The sequence below is a fragment of the Passer montanus genome, unplaced genomic scaffold (genome assembly GCF_014805655.1).
Source record: "Passer montanus isolate IOZ18808 unplaced genomic scaffold, ASM1480565v1 scaffold23, whole genome shotgun sequence".
NCBI lineage: Eukaryota > Metazoa > Chordata > Aves > Passeriformes > Passeridae > Passer > Passer montanus.
This window is the reverse complement of record NW_024366926.1, coordinates 12228831-12256078: the sequence shown is the minus strand read 5'-3', so window position 1 is coordinate 12256078 and position 27248 is coordinate 12228831. Positions and strand designations below refer to the sequence as shown.

The window sequence follows — 27248 nt, the reverse complement described above, 5'->3', positions numbered from 1 at the left end:
CGGCGCGGGGGGCGCCGGGGGGTGCGCGGCCCTCACGGCGGCGGGACTACAACCCCCACAGTGCCCCGCGGCCGCCGCAGCGCCGCGCCTGCGCGTCACCTCGGGTAACCCCGGCGAAGGCGGGGCGCCGCCCGTGTCGCGTTTAGGGCGCGACGCGGCGTGACGCGCAATGCGCGCGCGGCGCGGGCTCCGTGAGGGCGGCGGGCGCTGCCAGGTAACAGCGGTGGGAGCGCCGGGGGACAGCAGCGCAGCCGCTCCCGAGGGGCCCGGCCGCCTGCCCAGCGCCCGGGCGGCTCTTTGCTGTGTTAGCCGCGGCTGTTGCCGTGTTTTGGTGTCTAAATCCCGTCTGGAGCTGAGGTGGCGGGGGTGGTTGGGCGGTGCTGCTGCTGCACACCGAGGGAAACCTCTGCTTAGCCTTGAAAGTCGATTAACAATGGAAATACTGTCGTGGACTTGCGCAGGCCTGGTGGCGGTGGCAGCTGGCCCCCGTGTGAGCTGCTGCGTGCTCTGATCTCCTGCTGCTCTCTTTGTTGGTGGCAGAAATGCGCCCGGGATGGACGAGGTAGCCGCTGGGCCGCGGGGTAAGTATCCCCCGTGGATGCTGGTGGAGAGCCAGGAGGAAGCTGCCCTGGGACACAGAAAGGTGGGTCCCGGCTCCCTGCGGGCTGCACAGCCCCGGGGAACGTGTGAGCGCTCGGGGAAAACACGGCCGGGAGGAGGGACCGCCCCCGTGACAGCTCCAGCAGCTAGATAATCAATTAATTAATTAATTAAGGGGGGGGGGGGAAGCAGAGGGTGCAGTCCAGCAGGCTTTATTCCACCGAGTGGGAATAAATTAGCTGACCAGGAGGTGGTGAGCAGCTTGGGTTTTGGAAGTTGTCGGGTGAGGCTGGCTGGGCTGGGCTGGGTGTGTGGCAGGTGACCAACCTCTCCCAAACGTGCTTTTCCAGAAGCCTGGTGCCCAGAGGAGTGTTCTGGAGGATGGGCTGCCTTTCCTGGAGTTCTCTGGCTCCGTTGTGTACAGCCACGAAGCCAGTGACTGCTCTCTTCTCTCAGAAGACATCAGGTAACAGCTCACACTCACCTTTTCCTGCTTCCCCTTGAGTGCTCCTGCCTTTGGAAGGGGCTCAGCCCTTGGGAATGGTTTCCCACAGGGGTAAACACAGGGGTGAATCAAGGAGCACCTTCCAAAGGAATAAAAACTGTTCCCTTTTTTCCCCTGGCTGTCCTTGAGGCCAGGTTGAGCAGTGGGGGTCACAGGCTCTGTCGCTGCAGTGGTGCTGAGGGGGAAGAGTCAGGAAATCTGGGAGCACAGGGAGGAAGGGAGCGGTGTGGGAAAGGTGCTCTGAGCTGGTTTCATTCCCATTAACCCCTCTCTGCTTTGGCTGCTGGGAAATCAGCTCAGGCTGGGTGTGCTGCTGAGTGCTGGGCGTGCTCTCCCTGCAGCCAGCCCCTGCAGCTGGGCATGAGCACGGTGTGCAGGGCTACTGTGGGAAAGGTGCTCTGAGCCGGATTCACTTCCCATTAACCCCTCTCTGCTTTGGCTGCTGGGAAATCAGCTCAGGCTGGGTGTGCTGCTGAGTGCTGGGCGTGCTCTCCCTGCAGCCAGCCCCTGCAGCTGGGCATGAGCACGGTGTGCAGGGTTTGGGGAGGCTTTCAGGGCCCTGCCCTCTGTGCCCCGGGGCACTCACACAGCCCTGCTGGTGCCTGAGGCCGGTGTGGGGCTGTCTCTGCAGGCAGAGCCTGCCCCAGGGTGCTGCTGTGGGCTTTGACATCGAGTGGCCGCCGTCCTACGCCAGAGGGAAGGTGGCCAGAACAGCTGTGATCCAGATGTGCGTGGCTGAGGACAAGTGCTACCTGTTCCACGTCTCCTCCATGGCAGGTACTGTGCCTCCTCTCCTCTCCAGGGCGTGAGCTGCTCTCTCTTTCTCTTGGTTATCTTTGCACTGCAGCCTTGGGCAGTGGCTGACACATCCTGCCACATGGGACAGTAAAGTCCCACCCTTTTTCTCCCCTTTCCCACCTGGAATAAAGGAATTTGTTCTTTGAGTGATGTCTCTATATTAAGACAATCTTAGGTGTGATTATTTTTCTGTCTGTCTGTGTGGGAATATTTTATTCCAGGTGTAAAAAATTAATTCCCTGCTCCTATAACAAATTCTCTGTTTAATACCAAAATAAACAGTGAACCTAAATAGAGCAGGCTGTGGGGTTTTCATGCTTTGGTTTTCTTTTTGTTTTGGGGTTTTTTTGGCTTCAACAAGAAGCCTCAGAAATGGTGGCTCTTGTGCTCTTTATTCCCAATTCCTGCCCTGCATGCCATCAGCTTTGGGAAGGAGCTCTGGGTACCTGGTGTGATGCAGCTGTGGGGAGAGAAGGGGCTGTGCTTAGCAGAGGCTGGATTCATTATGGATGTGAATAAAAGCTTCCAAATAGGGAAAGTAGGGATGAAGGAAGGAGATGGCAATTTTATAACCTTTGGTTTAAAATGTTAGATTAAAACTGTGCCTGGGAGAGGTTTCTGATTTCCCTGGGGGCCTCATGCTGAGGTACAATAGCGATAATTTTAATGTTGGTGTTCAATCCTTTGTCATTTAGAGCAAATGGGGTGGAAAATTTAATTGCTGGAGGCTATTCCATCAGGGAGGCTGGAGAGCACAAAGGAAAATGATGTGAGGAGAGGAAGCTGAGGGAGCCAGGGCCATAAAGAGCTGGAATGCTCGTGGTTCTGGCAGGGGGGGTGTTTGTGTGGCTGCTGTGGTGCAGCACAAGGGGGAGTTTCCCTCTGGATGGCTTTCCAAGGTGCCTGTTCTTGCCAGTGGAGGATGCTCTTTGGGCTGAGTGGCTCGTGCAGGGAGCAGAGCCACTTTCTGCTTCTTATGGCAGTGGATGTGAGCTGCAGAAATGCTGCCCAAACCACAATAAAAAGCAGCAAGTCCTAGCAAGAAAGCTTTTTCCTGCAGGAGGAGTTGAGCCTTCTTGGACTGTGTATAAATGGCAAAACCACATTTATTTATTTATTGGGAAGATTGTTCATAGTTCTCCATTCTTTTAGTTTTGGGTTTGTTTTTTTTTCATTCCTTCCAGATTTCTCAAAATGTGACCTGTGGGTTTTGCACAGTCTTCAATTTAGGCTTTTTTCTTTTTTGTTGGTCCCTTTTCCAGGAATGAGGTGGTGGAAGTGGGACACTGGGGAGTGCCCATCCTGGAAGGTTGTAATGATGATTCCCTTAGGTGAAAACCCCTGGCACAGCAAGCCAGCTGTGTATGTTGCAGGCTTTTAGTTGGTGGAATCCTCTCTGTATGTGGAAGATTTTCCATCTTTTCCCATGGCTCACGTGCTTTGGGAATGCTGTGCTTCGTCTGCCTCTCACAGCACCAGGCTGCTGCTCTTTGGGGGGTTTTTTACCAGTTATTTTTTCAAGCTTTGGGGTGGATCTGCAATTTCCCAGCCCACAGCAGAGCTGGCTGTGGCTGCAAATGTACAAATAAAATGCACAAATAAAATCAGTGCTGCCCAGTGTTTGTTGAAGTACATAAATGTAAATTGCAGGGCTGAGAAAAGGTGGTGTTTGCCACGGAGGCCAAGGCAGATGTGTGTGCAGTTCTGTGTGTTTGCAGGTACTGCATTTGCACTTGAGACTAATTCAGGGTATCCAGCTGTGGGGTCCTGAAGGTATGGATTTAAATGAGATGCTCTGAATTTTAAATGGGAGCAAACACACAGGGGAGGAGAAGGCTGTTATTGTTCAAGGATGAAGTGTCTGGGGCTGTTCTTCCTGTAGAAAATGAGATGAGAAAGCTGCCTGCTTTAATTCAGCCCTGTAAGCTTGAAAATACCCTTTGATCCAGGTTTGCTGTGCCTTCAGTTTGGGAGAAATCAGGATGTGATGCTGAGTATCTGTGTGCATCTTTGAACACTGTGGGTTTCTGCTTGCTGACAGGACTGACTCGTTTGGGCTTGGCACAGCATCTGCTTGGTGGGTTCTGTTTTCCAAATGCTGCTGTTGGAGCAGCCCAGCCTGAGCTCTGAGTTTGTCTCCAGAGAATCTGTGCTGCTGCTGGTTTCCCATGCTTATGGTTTCAACTGTTGCCCAGAAATGTGAAATAGCAAAAACTGTGAGGAAATTATGGGGGAAATAGTAAAATAATATTTGATTTCATGGAATGAGCACTGAATTTTGAGAATTAAAGTGTCTTTTCCAGTGAGGGGTTGCTTTTTTTGTTGTGTGATTTAACTATCAGAAAGCCCAATAAGGTTTTGGGTTGTTGTTTTGTTTTGGTTTTTTTTTTAACTTGGTTTGTTTCCAGGTGGGTGCAGGATGATTTGTGTATTTCAGGTATTTCCTTCTCGCTTGTCTGCAGATGACCCATCACAACCAGTTGAAGTTTTCAGTCGTTCCAGAGAGAAATCAAACAAGCAGAGGAACTTTGGTGGCTTTTCCTCTAAAAGCACAGGGTTTTGCAGATGGCCTTTGTGCTTGGATTTTATCATTTCCATTAGACTTTCTGGCATCTTCCAGTATTTAGTTTCTCATGTTTGGGCTTAATCTATTTTAGGTTTTCCCAAGGGACTCAAAAGGCTGCTCGAAGATGAAACAATTAAAAAGGTTGGCGTAGGAATTGAGGGAGATCAATGGAAGCTGATGAGTGACTTTGAAATCAAGCTGAAGAGCTTTGTGGAGCTGGCTGACGTTGCTAATGAGAAAGTAAAACTCTAAAACCTTTTTGTTGTGGGAGGGAATCTTCTTATGGTGCTGCTGTGCAAAAGGAGGCTTCCTTGTCTTGGTTGGAGTTCCATTCCAATAGCAAACGTGTTCTGTGGAATAAAGCAGGGATCTATTGTAGCTCATTTAGGAACTGCTCAAAAACACCTCTCAAAGCCTGCAGAGCTCAGTACTGTCTTTCATGAGCCAGTTTTTTATCCACATCTGTCCCCTCTCAGGCCTGTTCACTTCAAGTATTTACAAGCTGTCCCTTTTGAATTCAGCTGCAGGTGCTTTTCCTTTAACTCCTGCTGAGGGAGGTGGCCAGGTAGTTCTGCTGGCAGTGGTGCCATTGTCCCAGCAGTGCCTGAGCCTCAGCAGCAGGCTGCAAGGAGGCTGCCATGGCTTCAGGGTCTTCCTTGAAGCCTTTCCTTCAGAGGTGTTTCTGCCACACAGTCTGGAAATGGATTTTCTGTGGGAATTTCCTGATCCCTGTGCTTCTCAGGCTGGTGTCACCTCAGCTCTGGTGGGGGTGCTGTTTCCAGCACCTGCTGAGCTGCTGTGTACAGGTTGTGCTGCCTTTGGCACACCCTGAATTTCACTTTTGTGTCAGAGATGGTTTCTGCTGTCTTTTTAGGGAAGGGAGCCAAAGGTTCATTGCTTTCCAAATCTTTCTGATTTCTAGCACATCCCTTAAGGCTTTTCTTTCTGAGTGCACCTGACCTGTGCTTGGTCCCTTATTCCTTCTGTGATGCAGCACAGTGCTTTCCATAGGAGCCACTGTGGAGTTTGGATTGGAAATGATACAAATTAATTGTTTTGCTCAAGCAACAAGAGGAGATGTTGCTTCTCCAATTTGGAGTTTCCTCAGTCACCCCCCCCCTTTTTTTTTTACCCCATCATTGGACTCTGGATAATTTGTTAGGAAGATGAGCAATGAGATCTCTGATAGTAGCTTAAAAGTCTTCTGCTGAAGAGAAAACAAACCAAAAATAAACTTGAAAGAGAACAAAAGAGCAGGGATATATATAATGGCACAATGGGAGGGGAAGGGCTGGGGGAGCCTAAGAAGAGCAGTTGGGAGAGCTTTTTTAATCCCAGACTCAAGGCAATGAGCTGCTAATGCTGATCTGCTGCTGTTCAGCTCCACAGCTGGGCACGTTTTCGGGCTGGAATAGAGCAGGCTGTGCCCATGAGGCCTGGATCCTTGGAATCTGAAGGAAAGCTTCCCAGAGTGGCTCTGGAGACAGCAGAGTGCAGCCACTGTGGCTGACAAAGGGCTGCAAAAGCAATTGGAGGCAGCAGCGTGCTGGGGTGGCTTGGGGAGGCTTGGGAGCCCTGGGTTAGAGCTGTGCTCTTCTCTTTTGTGCTTGGCTTCAGCCTGACAAAAGATGTCCAACACACACAGGCAGGCTTTAATATTCCTGTGGTTTTATGAGGTAAATCCCTGGTGCTGGAAACTGGGTTTTTCTAATTAGAAAGGCAAATAACAGGAAAATCCTGGCGGAGAGAGGGGGTGCTGCTTAAGTCCAGGGCTTTTATTTTATCAACCCAGAGGTTGCTTTGTACAGATGCTTCATATTTTTGATACTGTGGCAGCACTGAGAAGAGTTAACTGCTTTGAAAAAACTAAGTAGGCTTTGACTAACCCAGAGCTCTTTGCTGCTAACGAGGGATTGAGTTTGCTTTGCTCTTTCTGGGGAGGTGCAGATGCTTTCCTTTTTAAACAAACCCTCTGCTTTTGGTGTTTTGTTTGGGCTTTTTTCCCCAGCTGAAGTGTAAGGAGACGTGGAGCCTGAATGGGCTGGTGAAGCACCTTTTTGGTAGGCAGCTGCTGAAGGATCGGTCCGTGCACTGCAGCAACTGGGAGCAGTTTCCACTCAACGAGGAGCAGAAGCTCTATGCAGCCACAGATGCCTACGTAGGTACCACAGGGGATCAGCATTCCAGCATCCCTCTGGCACTCAGTCCCTTCTCCTGTGTGCTCCTGGCTGCTTCCTTGTCTGCAGTGCTTGTTACCACTTCTGGATGCGTTTCCTTCTGGTTTTGCCATCTTCCTTAGCTGCTCGTTAACCCCGATTTTTCTCAATACGTTATGGGAGGTGAAATTCGTAACTTGGAAGAAACACAGCCTTTGCTGGTGGCTAGTGCAGGAGAACCACAATATGGATTGTCAGGGAGAGTTCAGTTGCATGTGAGTTTTGTGCTTTTCTGGAAGTCGCCGTTTTTTCAGTATTTTGGATGGATTTTGGTTTATCTGCAGTTTTGTGAAGGGTTTTGCCAGTGTGCTACCAGGTGCCACCTGCTTCCTGGAAGAAAATCATTCCTTCATTCTCTTATTTCTAGGCTTAGAGGAAGGGAAGTGGTACAGTGGTTTATTTTCTCACTTCTAGTTTAGTTAGAAGTTCAGCCATGGAGGGTTTAGCACCTGTGAAGACCCAAAACAGTACAGAGAACACTTAAATTTTTTTTTTCTGCCTGGTTCAGCTTGTGTAGCCTTTTTTTTTTTCCCAGGCACTGCATCTTTCCCACTTTGCTCTGTTCACCTGGCCTGCCTTTTGGAGCCTCCCAGGAAAACATGAGGGAGTAACTTGTTTCTTTTTCAACACGTGTAGCCTAATTAGCACATGGCTGGCTTTAGGCTGTGTTTTTCTGTTAGAACTCATTATTCACACCTAGGGAAATACTGAGCACACCGAATCCACCTCGGTGTGTTTGTAGCTCTTTTCCTGGAGCAGGGCATGAAATCTGAATGAGGTGAGCAGATGGAGCTGAGCACTGGGAGCTTTCTGTGTGCAGCCAGCTCGCTGAGATGACCCACTCGGGGATCTGTGCAGGAGGATCCATTCCAGAGGGAGTCCCAAGGCAGCCTTTGGCCCTTAGTGCAGCATTCTGTACCATGTAACCTGGTTCTGATGGACGGTGGAGTCAGGGTATAGGATTAGGGATATTCCAGTTTGGAATTCTGCTGGTCACACTGCGTTGCTGCCATGATTTGCCTGATTAACTCCTGATGATTTTTTTTTTAATTATCTCTTTTCTGAGGAGCACAGAGTACTAATTATTTCTTTTCCCTCCTAGGCTGGCTACATTGTTTATGAAAAACTGAGAAATATGAATAAGAGTGACCTGAAATTATTTAGCCCGAGCAAAGGTAAGCTGTCCATCCAGGCATAAGGAATTTATTCCAGGTACAATTACGTATTCCATTTCCCAGCACGAAAATAAATATTTATATATATTAAAACAATGCCAGGTTTGTTTGGCTTCTTGGTGGTTAGTGGTGACTTGCAGAGGGAGCAGATAGGAAGAGGCTTTGGATGCCCAGGGTAACCATACTCTGTGTCTGCTTTCCACAGGATGTAGGAAGGTACTCTTAGGGTGTTTGTGTTTTCTCTGCTGTACACAGGGATGGGAAGAATTCCTTCTGTCATTCCAGTTTGTTTATGGAAACACTTTAGTGAGTTCATTTCAGTGCTGCTGATGCAGGCACAAATACCTTGTTAAAGATGAAATAGGGCCACAAAACAAACCATGTTTTGAAGTAATGTTTTTATTGAGACATATCAGTAGGACCCAAATGTTTTAGAGTGGCTTAACGTTATTACTTTGTCAGAGGAGATTTTAAAATCTTAGTTTTTTGTTCAGTTCTATGTTTCATAAAAAAGAATTACAGGTAGCTTAAGGCTGAAAAAGAGCTGGTGAGAGATTTTTTTTTTTTTGGCTGGATTTCACTTTCCTGTGCAAAGCACAAGTGGCAGTGCTGTCCCCTGGATCCCAGTTGCAGCATTTGGCCTTGGTTTAGTCAGCATGTCTGTGTTAGCAGCTCTTTTCTGGCAGCTGGGGGGACTGCTTTGTTCCCATTGTGTCCCTGCTTCCCCGAGCTTGTGTGATGCAAGAGATGCAATGCTGGAATACTTAGAAGCTTGGCCTGATTCTCTGTGCTTGATTTTTAAACCCTGGGAAATGCTGTTTTACCAGCTGTAGGTGAGAATGCAGTCACAGGGAATGTGATTCTTTAGGTGGAGGTGTTAGACCCCAGTTATTCCAAATTAACCAGTTGTTGCACTTGTCACAGATGCCACAGCTGAGGGTGTGAAGGAGCGCTTGGCTTCTCTGGCTGGAGAGATATCAGACCTGGCTTCTCACATCCCTGACTCTTCTGGACACCTGGAGAACTTCCAGAGGTCAGTTCTGTGCTGACTTGCCTCTACCTTCACAATCAGTGTTTTGTTTTTGATCTCCCAGGTCCCACACAACAAAGTACCTGTGTTTGAACAGGCATCTCTTACCTTTTTGTGATTTTGCAAGAAAATGTGTGTAGGAATGTGTTGTCACTGGTCTAATGCAAGGGATTTGACCCTGAAGTTGGCTGAATTTTGTTCTGAAGCTTAGTAACTGCCTCTGTAATTTTGCTTTGCCTTCCTTGATTTTTCCTCCCAGGGCTGCAGAAATACTAGCAGAGCTATCAGAGAACATCAGTGCCTTGAAAACCACCCTGTTGGGCTCAGGTTCCCCTTCTGGGCTGGAGAGGAGCTGTGGTGCAAACAGAACACATTTTGAAGCCAAGTCAGCAAGTATCAAAGCACAAAAAGCAGAATGTGCTGAGCAACCTGAAGGTGACCTCAACATCTGCTCTGATGCTACGCTGGCTGTCCTCTGGGAAGAAGAAATGAGTGGAGAGGAGGCACAGAGAGGTAACACTGCTCTGGAAGACAGGACTCCAGCAGCCAGGCTCACACACCAAGAGGACAGGGATGACTTCATGTCCCTGGACATCACTGAGCAAGAGCTTCAGCTCCTGGAACGTCAGGCTGGGAAGGGAAGTGAAGCTGCACCCGAGGTAATGAGCACTTGTTAGCTCCTAATATTTCTTTCAGGTGTTTTGTTTTGAATGGACAGGCCTTAGAGCTGAATGTTGAGCTGAATTACCTTTGGTGGGAAGTTAAAGCATACAGAGAAGTGGCTTGTAGGAGGTACAGAAGGTTGGAAGGTAGTGGGGTGAAATAGAAATTGGTTTACACCTAAGAGAATTGTGTTGGTTTTGTAGGAGGCATGTTCCACAGAAAATGAACAAAATGTGTCCTGTGTCATTGAGAGTGATGAAGAGCTGGAAATGGAGATGCTCAAAGTGAGTGCCTCAGGGTTTATGTTTCCTTTTTTTTTTTCTAATAATGCTGCTCTGGGATCACAGTGGAGTGGAGCACAGTTGAGGGAATATGAACCAAAAAGGTGCTGCTTACAGGAGAGGGACAGAATAAACACGTGGATACCTAAAGAATTCAGTTTGCTGGGGTTAGACTGGAGTATCATTGGCCTCCTGTGTCATCTTCACTACACCAGCTTGGACTTGATCCACCTGCTAGATTAAAATTGTTATAAGTGGATTAAAAATTGGTTCCCACATCATATTACCTGAGAGAGGCATTTTATCTACCCTTCCATGCTCTAAAGTAACTTTCTTCTTAATTGCTCAGTCTCTAGAAGATGTAGATGATGGTGAAGGAGTTTTACCTGAAGGAGAGTCCAGTAAAGCCAGGAAAACTCCTGACACAGAAGTGGATGCAGCACCAGATGGTGATGAAGATGAAGGCATTGAGGAAGAGGAGGAGGAATATTTGGGTATGGTTTTTTAAAAGTCTTAGTGCATGATGAAATAAATTTTTTTAAATCGCTGTGTGTAGAAGCACTGTGACTTTTAGGGGTGGGTTTCTCAAAAAGGGAAGACAAAGCTCACCTGGATTTCTGAGGGGAGCTTGGATCGTGTCAGGATGAAAATAGCAAGGTGTGCTTGGCAGGAGAGAGTGAAGTTCTGCCATGGTCAGCTGATGTCTGTAAAACTGAGATGGGAGACCTGCTCAGAGCACAGCACAGGGGAGTTGCTGCTCCTCTTGCTGCTGAGTGGAAGAATTCTGGAGAAATTCTGCCTGGGGGGTGATTTTGACTTGCTTTGGGGTTGTCCCTGTGGAGACAAATCAAATGGGGAAGAGGAGCACACCTTGGCTTGTTTGGATGATCCTGTTCCAGATGATGCAGTTATGCATTGCAGTCCTGGTGCTTTATCTCATTAATCAAGCCATATGTTCTCCTCCTCATGCAGGGTCTCTGAGGAGCTCTTTGCTTTTTTTAATCCTTCATTCCAGCCTGAAAGTATCTGGAGTTTGATATCTTTCTTTTCACTGGAATTGCCCAAATTCTAACCCCTGGGCATCATGAACCATGAGCAGAGTGTTGTTTGTGGAGACAGTGCTTTCTCTTTCTAAAATTTAATCCCAAATGAGTGTTTTCTCCTCTCTCCCACTAAAGATCCACTGCTGCCTGAGCCTGGAGAAAGCCACATCATGTGTCTGAAGACCTATTTTGGGCATTCTTCATTTAAACCGTGAGTCTGTCTTCTGTTCAAATGGACACTGGGGTAGGTGTTCCTGCCCTTCCTTCAACCTGGATGGTGTTTTTCTTACTGCTCACTTGAAAAAAATGGCAACAAACAAATCCAGGTCTTGTTCACACTCTCTTGTGTTGGAGGTAAGTGACCCCCAAGTGCTGTGAAAACTGCAGGCGTTATTTGTGATCTCCTGTGAGTGTCTGCTTCAAGTGCTGAGTCCTGTTAGAGATCCCCACTCTGGCACTCGTGGCCCTGCCTGCAGTTCTTGGAGTGCCTGAGTGGCTGCAGCGTGCAAGGACAGCACTCTGAGGCAGCCCCAAGGGTCCCTTTAACTCACAGTCCAACTGAATATGCAGTTTCATACAGTGTACTGTTATCTGTGGTGGCCAAAATCAAATACTCCCCTTTGTTTCATTTAAAGGGTCCAGTGGAAAGTGATCAATTCTCTTTTGGAAGACAGGAGAGATAATCTTGTTGTCATGGCAACTGGTGAGTTACCACTGCATCCTAAGAAACAATAGAAAGTCATTCCCTTTTTGGGGGACAGCAGTACAACAAACGTGGCTTGGATTTTTGGGGTGTTAGAATTGTCTGTTGTAGCTGCACAGAAAGCATGGTGTCTCACTTCTGCCTTTTTGGGGTTTCTTTTTTTCCCTCTCAGGCTATGGAAAAAGCTTGTGCTACCAGTTTCCTCCTGTTTACACTGGACACACAGCAGTTGTCATCTGCCCTCTTATCTCCCTGATGGAGGACCAAGTGCTGCAGCTGACGTAAGTGACGTGGTGGCAGTGCCAGGCTGCTGCTGGATGCCCCTGGGCACCCCTGGCTCCTGTGCCAGGCTGCTGGTGCTGGATGCCCCTGGGCACCCCTGGCTCCTGTGCCAGGCTGCTGCTGGATCCCCCGGGCACCCCTGGCTCCTCCTGTGGCCTTGCTGGCTGTCCCATCCTCAGCAGGCTGTTGGTGTGCCAGCTGCAGGGCGTGTGTTTCTCAGGGAGCACACAGGGCCCGTGTCAGTCTCACATCCCTGGATTTGCCGTGTGGCTGAGGTTGGAAAGGATGGATGCTGGTGAGAGGTGCTGAAGGCACTTATTTCTGGGTTCCCAGGCCTTTTGTGTCCAGACCGAAGTGCTGGGGGAGCTGTTTGAGCCACCAGGCTCGTGTCAAGGTTTGGTAGGGCTTGCTTTGGGTCTAAGGAGCGAGGCTGTAGGCACTCCAGATCCAAGCTGCAGCAGCACAGCCTTTCAAGAGGGACAGTGCAGCAGGCCTCCTAAAACCTGGCCTCTTCACTTCAGAGATCTGAGTGGGGGGCACTTGTGGGTGACACCAAATCACTCGGACATGAGTGGTTTTAGGTGTTGTCAAGATAAATCTCTTGGATTTTTAGTACCTGATAATGCTTTCTCCACATGTAGTCACTTCCTATTGTAAGAGCTATTCACTTCTGACACTTTTGCACTGGGGCTCATGTCTGGTTAATTCCTGCTTTGTCCACCTTGGGAAGAAGGTGTCTTTTTGTGGAAGAGGGGATGTGAAGATGTTTTTTGAAGTGAAGAACATGTGTGGTGTTTTCTGCTGTAGGTCGTGGCTGTGTGCAGATGAATGGCTGGACAGCCTAAGCTCCTTGACTATTGCTCAGCAGGGTGTCTGTGTGACTTTTCCACTGTTTTTCTCAGTGGAAGGGGTTTATTCACTGCCTTCCTAATGAGTGAATGCCTTCCTAATTTTGAAGGCTGAGGAGACTGAATTTCTACAGACTGCAGCAGTTTGTCTGTCAGTCTGGCTGCAGTTTGGACTGAGCAAACTAAGGGCTCTGAGACAATGCAGCAAATCACCAAGCTAAGAGGTAAAATATCAATCAGTTGAGCTAGTAATTATGTCGTTAAAAACCAGCCACCTGGTTTAAAATTAGCAGATGCAGCATCAATAAGTCACAAAAGAGTGAACAAGGTAAAAAATCGTGGGCTAGCAAGGCTTACGTCCAAATGTGAGGAACTGCTGCAGTGAAGAGTTCAAGAAAATGTTTAGCCTATTCTTTTGGGTGTTTTTCTTGTGAGCTTGTGCAAGGAAAATGGTCTTCCTTGCTCTGATTCTTACTAATCCAGTGTGTGTCTTGTGGAGGCTGCTGGAGGGGAAGTGCAAGAGCATTTGGGTGGCAGGAAGAGCCATGCACCACTCCTGCTTTTTCAGGAGATGTTTCACACAAAGATCCTTGAAGCAAGTAGTCTCTGACCTCACAGCTTGAACTTCCTTTAGAAATGCTGGCACAGGCTGGAAGCTGAAGCTTGGAGAAGAGAGTCTGTTCATGACTGTGCTTTTTTATTTCTGCAGAATGACAGGCATTCCAGCTTGCTTCCTTGGTTCAGCTCAGTCCAAACAGGTCAAGGATTCCATCAGAGGGTGAGTTTGAGCCAAGCTTTCTGGTACACAGGGCTGTGACTGAGGGCTGCTGATGGGGGTGGGATGTCTCCCTGCTCCATCACCTCTGAAACTCCTGGTTCTGGCCCACCCTGGGACCTGGCACTGGGATATTGTTTGCATTCACCCTGGCTGAGTGTGTGGGAGGCTGCAGCCACCCTCCTGTGCCTTTTGGCTGGGGAGATGGAGCTTAGTGACTCAGCTGATTTATACCTGATTTTAGTCAGGTTTTAGACCTGTCTCTGTCATCAGCACAACAGTCCCTTCTTATTCTAAAGGCTGGCAAATCTGGTTTGCCTTTTCCTGCAATGCCTTGCTTTCCTGTGCTTCTGGAATATTTTCTATGGTCTTATTCTAATTCCTCTTGTTTGCCATCAGAAATCTCTTGTTCTCATATTGTTTTCCAATGCAATCATGAATTTTTGAATTGAATTGTCTGGGGTCCTTTCTTCTGTGTCAGTGTATTTTTTTTCTGATCTTTCAGGGGTCAGTACAGAGTCATATACATGACTCCAGAGTTTTGCTCAGCGAACTTAGGGCTGCTTCAGGACCTTGACCAAACTGTTGGTAAGTTGGAGGTAAGACTGTGGGTGAGTTACCAGGCAGCTTAAATTTATCATTGTTGAAGCCTTTTTGGTAATGGGAGACTTCTCACCCATTTCTTGCTGAGAGTAGTGACACCATTTATTCCCATTCATCGCACAAGATGAAAAAAATCACATGGGAACGTTTGTCTGGGACCATCAGGCTTTGTGTTACAGTCCAGAAAACACAACAAATGGCATCAGGAATTCTTACTGGTGGCTGTGGTACAGGAGCAGTGAGTGGGAGAAGGTCCTGTTGGAGCTAGCTTGACATTTTGAGCCACCTGAGGGATGTTGGATGTCTGGAGCTGGATTGTGCTCAGGGGAGAATGTTAAAGCTTCTGGGCCTTTTTTTATGAGAGGCCCTGAAGGTGCTGCAGCAGAAAGCATTCCAGGAACAAAACCCCAAGCACTGCTGGTGGTTTGTCAGGAAAGCTGAGCTTGCTGTGCTGTGATTTTTTTCCCCAGGTATCACCCTCATAGCTGTGGATGAAGCTCACTGCATCTCTGAGTGGGGCCACGACTTCAGGAGCTCCTTCAGAAGTTTGGGCGTGTTAAAGAGGACTCTGCCCCTGGTGAGGGTTGGCTGTATTGGGTTTCTGATACAAGAAGAGGGTGTTGTGTGGTACTTTTCAAGTATCAGCCTTTTCCTGTTGTGCTCTGGGTGTACTGACCATGCTGGTTGGGAGTTGGAGCATCCCTGTCAGTGATTGGGCTTTGTAGGTTTTTCCCAGTATTTAAAGCAAGGATGTTCTGAGCTTGGACTACCAGAAACTTAGGAAATTTAAATTTCTTTGGATCCCTATGCTGGGGAAGATGATGTCCCTAAGCTTCTGGTTTAATATTGGAGGATTTTGTTTTACCTGACCGAGTGGCTGGTAGGAACATGCTACAGATTTCTAGATACTCTTCAAGCACTTATTGCATAAGATCAGAAATTTAGACCTGAACTTAACATGCTTTATTGTCAGTGCCATCCTATATTCTCTAAATTTGGCTAATCAAGTCAGTGAATTACTGTGGTCTTGTGGAAGATACATTCAGAATAAAACTTGGCATTTCAAGTGGTCTTTTCTGTCTGCTCTCTCAAAAGCTTTGGTCTAAAATGTTCAAGAAGCTCAATATTAACTATATTTTGTCAAATGACTGAACTTAGCCAATGATAAACACATTAAAGTGCCTGTTTAGGGTCTTATCAGTAAACTCCTGAGGGTTTTGTTGTAGAAAATAATCAGTGAGAGGTCATGAATGTTATTCTGCATCTCTTTGCAGATCCCCATTATTGCTTTGACTGCTACTGCGAGTCCCTCGATCAGAGAGGACATAGTGAAATGCCTGGACCTGTGGAATCCCCAGGTCACCTGCACCAGTTTTGACAGACCTAACCTGTACCTGGAAGTTGGACAGCAAAGTGGAGACATCTGTAGGGATTTGAAACAGTTCCTAATTAGGAAAGGAAGGTAAGGATTTAAGCCTGTTTTTGATCCCTCAGATGTGTTTTTTTACAGGCAGGTGGCTTTTTCTGTTCTGTATCTTTAAATGTTGTTGTTGTTGTTATTTTCAGCAGTTCTGTGTATGAGTTTGAAGGCCCCACTATCATCTACTGTCCTACAAGGAAGGCCACTGAGCAGGTGGTGTGTGCACTGAATAAACTCAACGTGACCTGTGGTACCTACCATGCTGGGATGGGGAACAAGCAGAGGAGGGACACTCACCACCAGTTCATGAGGGATGAAATTCAGGTACGGAGGAAGCAAAAGAATTGCTTACAATTGTTTATTTAGACTTGTTGAATTTTTGGTAGAATAAAATTTTGGGATCTCAGCTTGTGTTAGCCATGTTCTCTGTCTGCAGTTGTGGGGAAAGAAATTGATGGTCTGTGCTCACAGGAATAAGATTCCTGGTTTGTCTTGTGAATTTCTGTAGTAATTCCCTCAAGAATGCATGGTATCCCGGGAAAATGGTGGTAGCTGGAACAAGAGGACAACTTCTTAAAAAAAGACTGGACATGGCATTTGGTGCTATAGTCTGGTTGAGGTGTTAGGGCATAGGTTGGACTCGATGATCTTGGAGGTCTCTTCCAACCTCATTATTCTGTGAGCTGCTCCTTTCCTGGGCAGCAGAGATATCCTGGGACTCCTTGTGTTGCTTTTCATCACCTGTTTTGTGCCTGTTGAGATCAGCTGCTTGAAAACATTCCTGCATTTGCCACAGCACATGATCCCTCCCGTGGTTACAGTCCTATGGGCGTGCCCTGGCCAAACCCAGCACCGTGGCTCTGAAGCTGCTGTGGCTCAGGCTGGGTTTTGAGGATGAAGATTCCCACCAAGGGCGTGCGAGCTAACCCAGGCCTGTTCCTTGGCACGTGGCTGCTGTTTTGCAGTGCGTGGTGGCCACGGTGGCCTTCGGGATGGGCATCAACAAGGCTGACATCCGGCTGGTGATCCACTACGGCGCGCCCAAGGAGATGGAGTCCTACTACCAGGAGATGGGCAGAGCCGGGCGTGACGGCCTGCCCGCCGCCTGCCACGTGCTCTGGGCTGCCACAGACCTGGCCTCCAACAGGTACAGCCCCTCAGGGCCATGGCAGTTCGGTAGCCTGTGGCCTTGGAGGAACCTCTGTGTCTCTCTGCTGTTCTGTCCTCTTGGGGATAACGTTGGGGAGGATATGAATGCAGTGCTGTCCTGAGTATTCCTTGTGGTGGAGAAGCAGGCAGCTTGGGTCTGGTTTTAGCAGGGTGTATTTTCTAGCTCTTCCTGGCATGTTGCATTTTTGATGTGTTGGCAGTGGTCAGCATTTAATTCTGTGCATTTTTTGCTTCTGTCTCAGGCGCCTCCTGAGCGAGATCCACAACGAAACGTTCCGGCTGTACAAGCTGAAGATGTTGGCCAAGATGGAGAAGTACCTGGTATCCAGTGGCTGCAGGAGGAAGTGAGTGCTGGGAGCTATTTAGTGCTCTGTCACTGCAGGCAGCTTTGGTAGGAGCTGCTGGGACTCAGGCACAGCTGGGGGCTGTAAGCAGAAGGCAGCTCAGACTCACAATGTGTTCTACAAGCACAGAACGTTCTATTCTGTACTAATAAGCACTATCAAAAGTACAACCTTCAGCACATTTCTACGTTTCCTTGTTTGCTTTTTTTAAAAAAAGACTTTTTCTTTAGAGCAATCAAGGCTAAATAATTGGTTCCCCAGTGAATTAATTAATGATGCTGATTTCGACTCCATTTTCTGCCATAAATTTCATGTGTAAATACTTGGTCTTCTATTGAATTCTTTTTGTTCCCTTGGGTAGAATCATCCTGTCTCATTTTGAAGACAGACAACTCCGAAAGGTTTCCTCTGGCATCATGGGCACAGAAGAATGCTGTGATAATTGCAGGTCCAGGTAAGCTTTCTTCCCTGAAGGCTGATCCTAGAGGTTGTGTTCCCTCAGCCTGACTTAGAAGGCAAATTATCCAAAAGAATTGACTTTGACGCATCTGATCTGGCAGCTGTTCAGCCTGAGGTTTATTTTTGAACATCTCCCTAACCTTTTTCCAGTGAATCGAGCAAACTGTGATAAGCTCTGAGTGAGGCTGTGGGAAAGCCTGGAAGCAGAGCAGGATCACAGTTCCTAAAAGGGGGATTAGAGCAACACTCAGTGAAAAACACTTCTGTTCATCAGTTTAAGGCCTGTTAGGTAATTAATCCCAGAAGACAGCACTTGCAAATGGTGTGTGGTAGCAGGTGTCTAAGGCTAAATTGCCCCAGTGTCCAGGGAGCTGTTCTCCTGTGATGACATGTGCTCTTTTAACCTTGCTAATAATCACATGGATGTGCTGAGGGGGCTCAGGAGGCTGATAGTCACCGAAACATGAGCAGAGACACCTTTGTCACCTCCTTCTGGAGTTACAGCAAAGCTTTCCCTGAAGTTACAGTGCAGCATTCCTTGCTCTGGCTGTTAGCCTGATGCTTTCTGATCCCAGGCAAAGTGCTTTCTGGAGAAGTGTTACCAATTTAGCTACTGAATTTCTGAATGTCAAGGATTAGGATAGCTTTGCCTGGCCTCTTACTACAGCTGAGTTTAAAAATAATTTGAAAATTATAATTGCCCTCTTTGCAGTCACCTTGCAGTGTTAATAAAGAGCCAGGTAGTGAATTTTTACTGCAGAACTGAAATCACTTGAAATAGATAATTTTCTTTTTCTTTTTTTTTTTTTTTTCCTTAGGAGTGGTTTTTGCCAGTAATTTTTCAGTGGGTTCTTTCAGTCAGTAACAAGAACATTACAAACCTTACATAGGTTTTAAAGTTACTCCTGTTTTTTGTTTTTTCTTTATGTTCTTAAAGAAACAGGAAAAAGCTTTAAAGTGCAGTTAAAGAAATGTTGTGCATGCCCAAACCAAGGCAAATATTTAAGTCCTGAATTCAAAAGATGGCTGAGACAATGCTCTTTACAGCAGGTGTGGTGGAGAACTTGCTGTTGGCTTGGGCAGTTGTCTGAGAAGTTGCATGGACAGAGATATAAATGTGTCTTGAAGTTGCATTTATACAAATAATTAAACGTGTTTAGATGTATAGAACTAGGAGTGACATTAGAGACTAAGTTCAACTAATCCCTTGTGGTTATTTCATTTAATTATTCCATTAATCACTGGCTTGACAACATTTGGAGCAAGGAAGAAGGGGCTTGGTTTGTTTGTGTTGAGCTTGGCTTCCTTTGTGCTTTCCAGTGGCTCCTGCCTTGCAGTCCCCAGTGACTTTGAGGGTGGATTGCAGGACTTTGGGAAGCAAGCCCAGCAGCTGCTGTCTGCAGTGAGTGCCCTGGATGAGAAGTTTGGGACCAGAATGCCAATTCTGCTTCTCCGAGGCTCTGTGAGTGATGGGGCAGCCCCTTGTGTGTGTTCTGAGGGGAGGGGCTGTGACAGGGTCCCTCTTAATTGCTGTCAGTGCATGGATAGCCAGGCATGTCCATATGTGTGCACCATTTTTCTTGGAGAGGTGGATGTTTGTGTACAGAGGTAGTCTTGACTTTGGGAAGCTGCTCAGCTCCACTCCCCATGCAACAGCAAGACAATTGTCCTCTAATTTTTGGTGAAAATGCATAATTTTTATTATCTTGAAAGGAACAGCCTTTTCAGAATTGAGGATAAAAATCTTGGCTCAGTTAGGTGGTTTATGTTTGAATAAAGCAAAGGATGGCTTCCACTGTAGCTTTGTGTTGCTGTCTAACTTGGAATACTGAAGTAGGAAGTAGGGTACCAGAATAAATATAAATTAATTTCTATACACCTTTAATTTTAACTGTTTTGAAATACTAAGCAAGACAGTCACTGGAAATAAATTAGAATAAGAACAAAATATTTTTTATGCTCACAAACTGAGGAGACAAGGGTTAGGGGGAGCTATGGTCCTTGTTTAACCTTCTGATGCAGTTCAGCTGCTGATTGTCACACAAGTGCATCTAGGATAAAATGAACTTGCCATGCCCTTGGCGTGGAATAGATCACAGGAGGCTCCTCACATACTGGGCTTTGGGTTTGCTGGTTGTGCCTGAAGCTTTCCTGTGCAAGGAGTACACAAACCTGACAGGTTCTTTGCAAACTTGCAGTGCTCCCAGCGCTTGCCGGACCGGTACCGCAGGCACCCTCTCTTTGGCTGTGGAAAAGAGTGGCCAGAGAACTGGTGGAAACAGCTCTGCCAGCAGCTGATCATGGAAGGCTTCCTCAAAGAGGCCTCGGCCCCAAACAACAAGTTTGCAACCATTTGTGGGCTCACCCAGAAGGTACTTTTGGCGGTGAGAGGACCCACTGAGAGCTCCTCCTGAGTAACCCACAGCTGAGGCGTGTGCCTTACTTCTTACAGGGTAGGAACTGGCTCTCCAAAGATGGATCTGCCCCAAATCCAAGTCTTCTGCTGCAGTCCAGTGAAGACCTTAATCTGCAGAGGCCTTCTGCCAGGTAATTGTAGCATGTCTGTTCCCCTGAATGCTTCTTTGGTAACATCAGATCTGCCTCTGAGCCCTGCTTTTGGAGAAGGCAGGGTTGAACAGGAGGAGACTTTGAGATCCTCAATGTTCTCATTTTTTTCCACAAAGAATGACAGTTGTAATAATTCATCAATAACTCAATTTGCCAATACATCCTTGTACTGACTTGAAATCGGTTTATTTAGCAGAATGTTATTTTTTGTTCACTGTGCAATGGAGTTAAGATGTAATTAATTGTATTACAGCAGCAGGCGTTCGCCTCTGCTCTCCAAGCAGCGCTCCCCAGGCACAAAAGGAACAGCACAGTCACCAGGCAAGCAGGTCTGTACCACTACAACCCTCCTGCTGTGGGAGCCATCCTTGCTCATGTTAAAAAAAAACCTACCCAACTTACCACAAGTTAATGTTTTATCAACAGCAAACTCAGTGAAAAGATGATAAATCAGCATTTGTCTTGTCGTTCTGCTTTTTTATAGGTATCTCTATATGAGATGTTCTCCTCTTACAGAAAAGGTCAAACTCCTCCAAGAAACAATACCATGGTTAACAGGTACATTATTTGAAACTAAAATGGAGTTACCTAATTTTGGCTGTGTTCATGAGGATACTGCTTGTCAGGGGATTGATAAAATGAACATTTTCCTGTGCAATGGGTGTGGAAATGTTTAATGCATTAAAAAAAGACAGGTGCCTAAAACTTGCTTACACTGCATTACATCTCAAAATACCTTGTATTTGCAAGATTTCACAGTTAACATCAGGGAGCATGAAGGGCTCTGCCTTTCCACACTGGTCTGGAGAAGTCTGAGACCAACTCGAGGCTCCCTCAGATCAAAAGAAATGAAATAACTTCTTGCAAAAAGCAGACCAAGTAATTTGTTTTCCTGACTCATGTGCTGCTCCAGAATAAATGCACCTTGTGTTTGAGTGGATTCCTCTTCCAGGTCACCATTCTGGTGCTGGCAGATGACAGGAAGAGAGGCTGTATCACTTAGGTGAATAGTTGCCACTGCAGCCATGTGAAGACAGATTATTTTAAGGAGAGTTAAAATCCAAACCAAGTGATTTTTGCACTTAGTGTTCTTAGAAGGAGTCTTTTATTCCAGCTTGTGTGCTGACAGATGTTGCAGTGGAATCCTGGCAGTCCCTGAGCTCGTGGGCTCAGTGGGAGTCTGGATACTGCTGGTTGTACCCCAACCAGCTCTGGGTGCAGAGCTGGCAGAATAACTTGGGCCTCGAATAAACTGATAGAAAGCAAGGCTTGCTTCACATTTGATTTTTTGTTAGTGTTTCAGGGCGCTTACCACTGAAACCTCCTTTGAAGCCCCAAGAACCAGGTGTTTCATCCCGAGACAAAGAACTTGAGGTAAGCTTTGCTGGGGCTGGGAGGATATCTCTGAATTGCAGTCAGCCTGCAAACAACACTTGTTCTGTCTTTGGGCAGCTCTTACAGTTACTGAGTTGTTTTGAGCAGAGGTCCCAGAATAGGACTGAAATACAAGAGGAGGGGTTAATGGATGGCAGGGTTTTTGTGTATTATTGGGAAGATCAGGGAGGTGATGACTTCTGCTCTTGTAACAATTATACCTGTGAGTGATGTAGAGCTGCTTCCTGAGAGTTTGGCTCCTTCCTTCCCAGACTGCTCTGTATGGCAAGCTGCTGACTGCTAGACAGAAGGTAGCTAATGAGAAGGAAATTCCTCCAGCTGTCTTGGCAACCAATAAGATCCTGGTGGAGATGGCCCGGATAAGGTAAAGCCAGCATGCAGACATGTTGTACAAAGTGGGGAGCTTGCAAGCCAAGCCACAAATCCCTTTCCTGTTTCTCTTGGGAGAGTGGAGGCATCTGAAGTGCCTCCTGTAGCTATTAAAAGGCAGCAATATTTTGGGTTTGTCTTATGTTGTTGCATTCTTCATCCTAAACCAGGCCTACGAGCATTGAGAACCTGAAGAAAATCGATGGTGTGTCTGAAGCAAAGTCCACCATGTTGATGCCTCTCCTGGCTGAAATTAAGGACTTCTGCCAAGCAAATAGTTTGCAGGTATGATGAACTCAAGTGTCTTCTCCTTGGCAGGAGTGTTAAGGATGGGATTGGTTCTTCAGCTATTGGACTCCATGGAGTTGTCTTTGTTTCACAAAAAAAAACCCCAAAACTTTGATCTAGCAATGGGAACTAAAAGCATGTCTGGTTTTTTAGTTCCTTTCAGGGGGTCTGTGTTGAGAAAGTTTAGCTCAAATTGAGAAGTTTCCCATGCAGACTGAATGCCACAGTTTGTTGTGGTGGAATAGTTTCACATGGAATGAGGAATACCTAAGACGATGTGTTGGCCTGGGCACTCTTCTGGCTGGTTTTCTTTTCCAAGTTCCTTGGATGATGCCATGCTGGTTTCAGTAAGGTGGGAACATGTGGGTGTCCATCTGGATTCCCTCCTTGCTTTAGTTTTCCCTCCCTTTACTTTGTTTAACAACATGGAGTTGGGGTCAAAGCCCACCTCTGGAGAGATGAATGGTTCTGTTAGTGTTACTTTGTCAGAACTTCAGATAATGGGAGGGTGATCCATTGGTTGTCACTGGGATACAATGAATTTCATTTTGCTTTATCTCACTCAGACCGACACATTCCCCACCTCTGAATCCAAAGTTCAGAAAGAAGCATCTCCCTGGAAACGTGCTAGAGCCCTTTCTCCTTCGGAGGAGGTCACATATATCCTGTTCCAAGAGAAAAATTACTCCCTGGTAAGCTCTGGGCTGTGGAGGCTTTTGCTCTGCTGAAAACTGACAGCAGGGAGGCTTTATCTAGAGGAGGGGATGTGCAAGTTCTCAAATCCTCTGCACAGGGCTGGGTAGGTTGCTTTAAACTTCTGAGGCAGTACTTTTCCTGGGAAATGGCAGATCCTCTTACCTCTGAAGTAGTGGTATGGAAAACTGAGGTGGGATACAGTGAGTTTTTAACTCCACAGGAAGCATCTCTAGTTGCTTTGGCTTTTGCTTTGCCCCTCCCAAGAGTGTGGGGCAGGTGGTCCCCAAGTTAAAAGTGTACCTAAAGGTGAAATAACAAGAAACTGTTGTACAATTTTAATGGGCAGCTTGTTGCCCTGTACCCTCTAATCCTGAAGAAATGCACAGTTTGTGTGTTCCTTGTGGAGAAATGAGTAGAAACTCGAAACGTGCTTTTTTGAAGAATACCAGATTCCAGTTGGAGACCTGTCCTTGAGAAAAACAAGTTTGGGTCAATAAAGTTGGAGATGCTTTTCTTCAAGGCAAACGTTTTAGGAGGAGAATTCATCCACCATGTGAAAACGAGGGGGAATTTGTTTTGGTGCTGTTACCCGTATTTGTGGGCTCCTGAGAGCTCAGGTGCTCCTTCATCTCAACTAAGTTCAAGGTGAGGTGTTGCACTCAAGCTGTGAAGGTCTGAGAGGGAAACACATATGAGAAGCTGGATGAGAAATAAGTTGGATATTGGGAACAAAGAAGTGTTTTAGGAACAAAGAAGTGTTTTAGGAACAAAGAAGTGTTTTGGGGAGCTTTGTTGCGCTGCGGCGCGCCGATGACTCTGGATAGTTTTTTTTGGGAACGACACTTGTGCCCTGAGAACGCCCTGTGCCTTTGCTCCCCCAGAGGGCCATCAGCGAGAGCAGATCCCTGCCCCTCGCCGTGGTTGGCAGCCACCTGTGCCAGGCCCTGGCCGCGGGCCGTGCCGTGAGCCTGGAGCGGGCGGGTCTGACGCCCGCCGTGCAGCGCCTGCTCCGCGACGTGATCCGCAGCCCTCCCGTGCTCTCAGGTGAGCAGCACCCACCTCACCTGCAGCTGCTGGCCCCAGCAAGCCTGGCAGGCTGGCAGTGCCAGCTGCACTGCTGTCCTCGCAGGGCTCAGTTGTAAAATGACCTCATGGTAACGGGGCAGACCCTTGCAAGTCGCTTGACTCAGTTGGAGGTTACTGAGGCGTCCTGCTCAAATCTGTGTTTGCTGAAATGTTTTTGGGGGAAAGAAAAAGCCTGACAAAGTATTCCTGTAAGTACTGGCATCCTCAGGAAACACACTGGGAATTTATCACATGATCTCACGAGTCAAACCCATACATTTTCATCTTGTTATCTTGTCCATGCCTTAATCTATCCTGTGCTTTAATGAGGTGCAACAAATCTATTGTACAATACAAGAAAACTGAATCAAGGGCAAGAAGCTTAAACAATTAACATTATATTTCTGTTTTTTTCCAAGACACTACCAAAATTCACGAAATTAGAAAACTTACTCCTGCCAATATTGAGCTGTATCTGATCAAGATGATGATTGTACTGTTGGAGAAAGAGGATAGAAATAAATCTCAGGATGGCTTAGGTTTCAAAAGAAGGTTGGTGTGGCCTGAAGGGCAGCAGGGAAAAACAGGAACAGATCAAGCAAGAAGGGATGGTGCTCTGTGGAATAAAAACCAGGTCAGTAAAAGAGGGTTGTAAAACTGTTCTTCTGTAAAATGATGTGTTCTTTGTAGGAACAGACTGACAGAACGTTGCTGGTGTTTCCAGCAGTGCTTAGTGTCTCATCTCCCCAATCCTTCTCCCCCTCAGTTTTGAGTAGCACTGCCTCCTCCTCAGAGGAATGGTCAGAGCAGAAACTGAGGATTGTTTTGGGATGAGCATTGCCCCAGGGAGAGGCCAGAGCTGTGCAGCTTAGCTGTGATTTGTTACACACGTAACAAGTTCTTCCTAGTGTGAAAACTGGGATGTGCTTGTTCCTTCACGGCAACCAAATCCAGGTTGTGCCCTTGCTTTCTGTGCACTGGCATGTGGGCAAAGAGGTTCTTCTGCGAGACAGGAAGGTTAAGAGGATGAAAAGCCAGAGCTAATTCCAACCAGGAATATCTCAGTCTTTGGGGTCTTGCATTGCTTGAAACTGCTGGGCACAGCCTGAAAACAAATGTCTCCTGGAGAACAAATCTTGGGAATTAAGGAGCTCTCTGCTGTTTGAGAAAATCAAACAGGATAGTCTGAGCTATCACCTGGCCTCTGTGACCCCCTGTCCCAGCACCTGGTACAAAGGACACCCTGCACTGAGTGGCACCTGGTGGCAATGGTAAAAAGAAATACCATATTCCAGATCCTGCTACCTGTGCTGGCATTTCCTTACAGGGCTTGGGGCTGATTTCTTAAACACTGGCTCAAACAATTTTTCAAGCACTGCCATTTTGCCAAATTGATTTTTCTTGCTTCTCCAGGTGCTGTTTTGTTTGTCCAATATCTGTTTCAGAGCCTTTTTCCTCCAGTTGACCTCCTGACAGTGCAATTAGCTGAACTCTGATCACACTTTTCCCTTCTCCTGGAGCTAATAGTGGGAATAACATGCTATTAGTAATCAAATTAATATAATCTGAAGGAACAGACTGCAAATGCAAAAGCTAATCCAGTCTTTATTTCTCTTTCAGAAGATATCTCAATTCCAATAATTCTCTGTAGCAAGCAATTCTAAATCTCTTAATGGGTGTTCTTGGGTTTGAAAGGCCTGACACTGCTGCTGCTTTTACAGGATGGTGGGATCAATCCAGCAGCCAGGGAAGGAGCAGAGAAAACCCATCAGCAGGTGGTGCCTTCAGCTGGGGTAAACAGATGTTCTCACTCTTACAAAGCATGTGGTGAACCTGCCATTAGGATTTTGGTCACACAGGGATGTGTAGCTGGTGCAAAAACGTCAGTCAGCAGTATGGTATAGAAAACACGAGTTCATATCTCTGTGCCCACTGTGCTGTTGTTAACTGACCCTTTAGCTGTAAAAACACATTTGAAAATGCAACACTTGGGAGGCAGAAGTAAATATTTCAAATTTTCAGGGCCATAAGGATGGAGGAAGTGTTTTTCTCCCCTTAAAAAAAGGGCCAAGTACAATTTCCAGTTGCTGTGTATTTGAAATGCACAAACCTCACTTGCTCAGATTTTATTGTGCTGAAATGAACACAAAATAGGCAGTGCCCTCACTAGGGAGAGGTGCTGGGTCTCTGATGAGGGACTGTGCCCCAGGTAACCTTGTGCTTCCTTTCTGTCCCCTGGAAGGCTGCAGGGGGCGTGGATGCCAGCCGGGCAGGGAGCAGGGGGGCAGCAGGCCCCTCGCAGCCCACCACCCTGGCCCCCTCCCACCAGCCTGCCCTGCATCCCGAGGAGGAGGAGCAGCTCCCTGCAGACTCCCAGCCCAAGGTGAGCAGGCAGGGGCACAGCCCAGAGCTGCTGGGTGGGGTGGTGACCTTCAGCAGCCCAGTTCTCAGCTTCTCTCTGGCCCCCAGACTGTGGTGCCACGCTGCTTTGTTTTGGTCCTTGCTGTGTCCAAATATCCCGCTTGGACAGCAATACATCGCTACAGGAAGCTTTTCCCCCAGTCTGTTTTGTCACCTCTCTTGTGGCAGATGCTTCCAATGTTTTAGGAGGATGTTTAGTTCCTTTTTAAGTACAGGGTTCTGTGAGGCTGTGCTGATCACATTCAGGGTTTTGCACTGGTGTCTGCAGGAACACAAGCTGTATGAGCAGACATTAAGAGTTCTTATTTTAGAGGGAGCTCATGTCTCTGCCCAGCACCAACTGTTGAACCCCTCGCCTCTCTTGGGGAGTTGGATCTTGCTGTGAGTGTAAATCTTTGTCAGCCTTGATTCTCAGAGTTGAGTTCTTAATCCCTTAAGAATAAGGTGTTGGATTTGAGTGGGTCATAAGCCTTCCATGAGCTATTTGGTCAGTTTGTGGCTCCAGCTGAGCATGAGCTTCAGCAGTAGAGCTGTGCCAGTGAGGCAGGCTCTGGCTGTGCGGTCCTTCCACATTTGTGCGTTTGTTTCCTTCCAGAAATCCTGTCCCCCCACTAAGAGGAGGGTGCCAGAATGGTTTGGAACCTCGGCAGCAACAGCTGGAGCTGGAACCCACACCAAGAAATGCAAAACAGAAACCAGAAAAGGGATTTTCAGTTGAATGTGGAAATCGAGCTGCACTGTTTTTTAATAGCCTTTCCCACCACTCCCAGCATTGTCTGCAGCTCGTTGCTTCACAGGGACTGTAATTGCCCCTGCTCTGCATCCCTCCTACTGCACTTTTAGGACTTCTTTTCACTGTGTGAAACGCGATGTTAATAAAAAGATTTACATAAAACGGGTTGTTTTGGTGGGGGGGGGCGGGCAGGCCGGGCCGCGTTGCCATGGCGACGGGCGGCCCGCTTCCG

At 47.2% G+C, this 27248-nt stretch overlaps 1 protein-coding gene across 10 annotated transcripts; it reads left to right on the top strand.

Moving 5' to 3' along the window:
* The first annotated feature begins 165 nt into the window (after positions 1-165).
* WRN (WRN RecQ like helicase) lies at positions 166-27178 on the top strand. Of its 10 annotated transcripts, none has more exons than XM_039710349.1 (36): positions 166-214; positions 462-643; positions 951-1066; positions 1737-1882; positions 4561-4709; positions 6478-6627; positions 7788-7860; positions 8785-8893; positions 9150-9549; positions 9757-9837; positions 10184-10328; positions 11013-11088; positions 11513-11580; positions 11753-11861; positions 13420-13488; positions 13991-14073; positions 14559-14665; positions 15363-15550; positions 15655-15832; positions 16474-16655; positions 16921-17022; positions 17384-17476; positions 18802-18943; positions 19680-19853; positions 19934-20028; positions 20303-20378; positions 20534-20607; positions 21345-21423; positions 21696-21808; positions 21984-22098; positions 22668-22793; positions 23679-23841; positions 24282-24496; positions 25584-25655; positions 26105-26245; positions 26879-27178. In XM_039710349.1, the coding sequence occupies exons 2-36, from the start codon at positions 554-556 to the stop codon at positions 26999-27001; spliced, it is 4422 nt and encodes a 1473-aa protein (XP_039566283.1). In that variant the 5' UTR covers positions 166-214; positions 462-553; the 3' UTR covers positions 27002-27178. The 10 variants fall into 10 exon arrangements, 9 of the variants coding, with proteins under 9 accessions (XP_039566283.1, XP_039566284.1, XP_039566290.1 ...); XM_039710350.1 differs by having other exon boundaries at positions 167-214; positions 541-643; XM_039710356.1 differs by having other exon boundaries at positions 198-214; positions 462-581.
* The last annotated feature ends 70 nt before the right edge of the window (positions 27179-27248 follow it).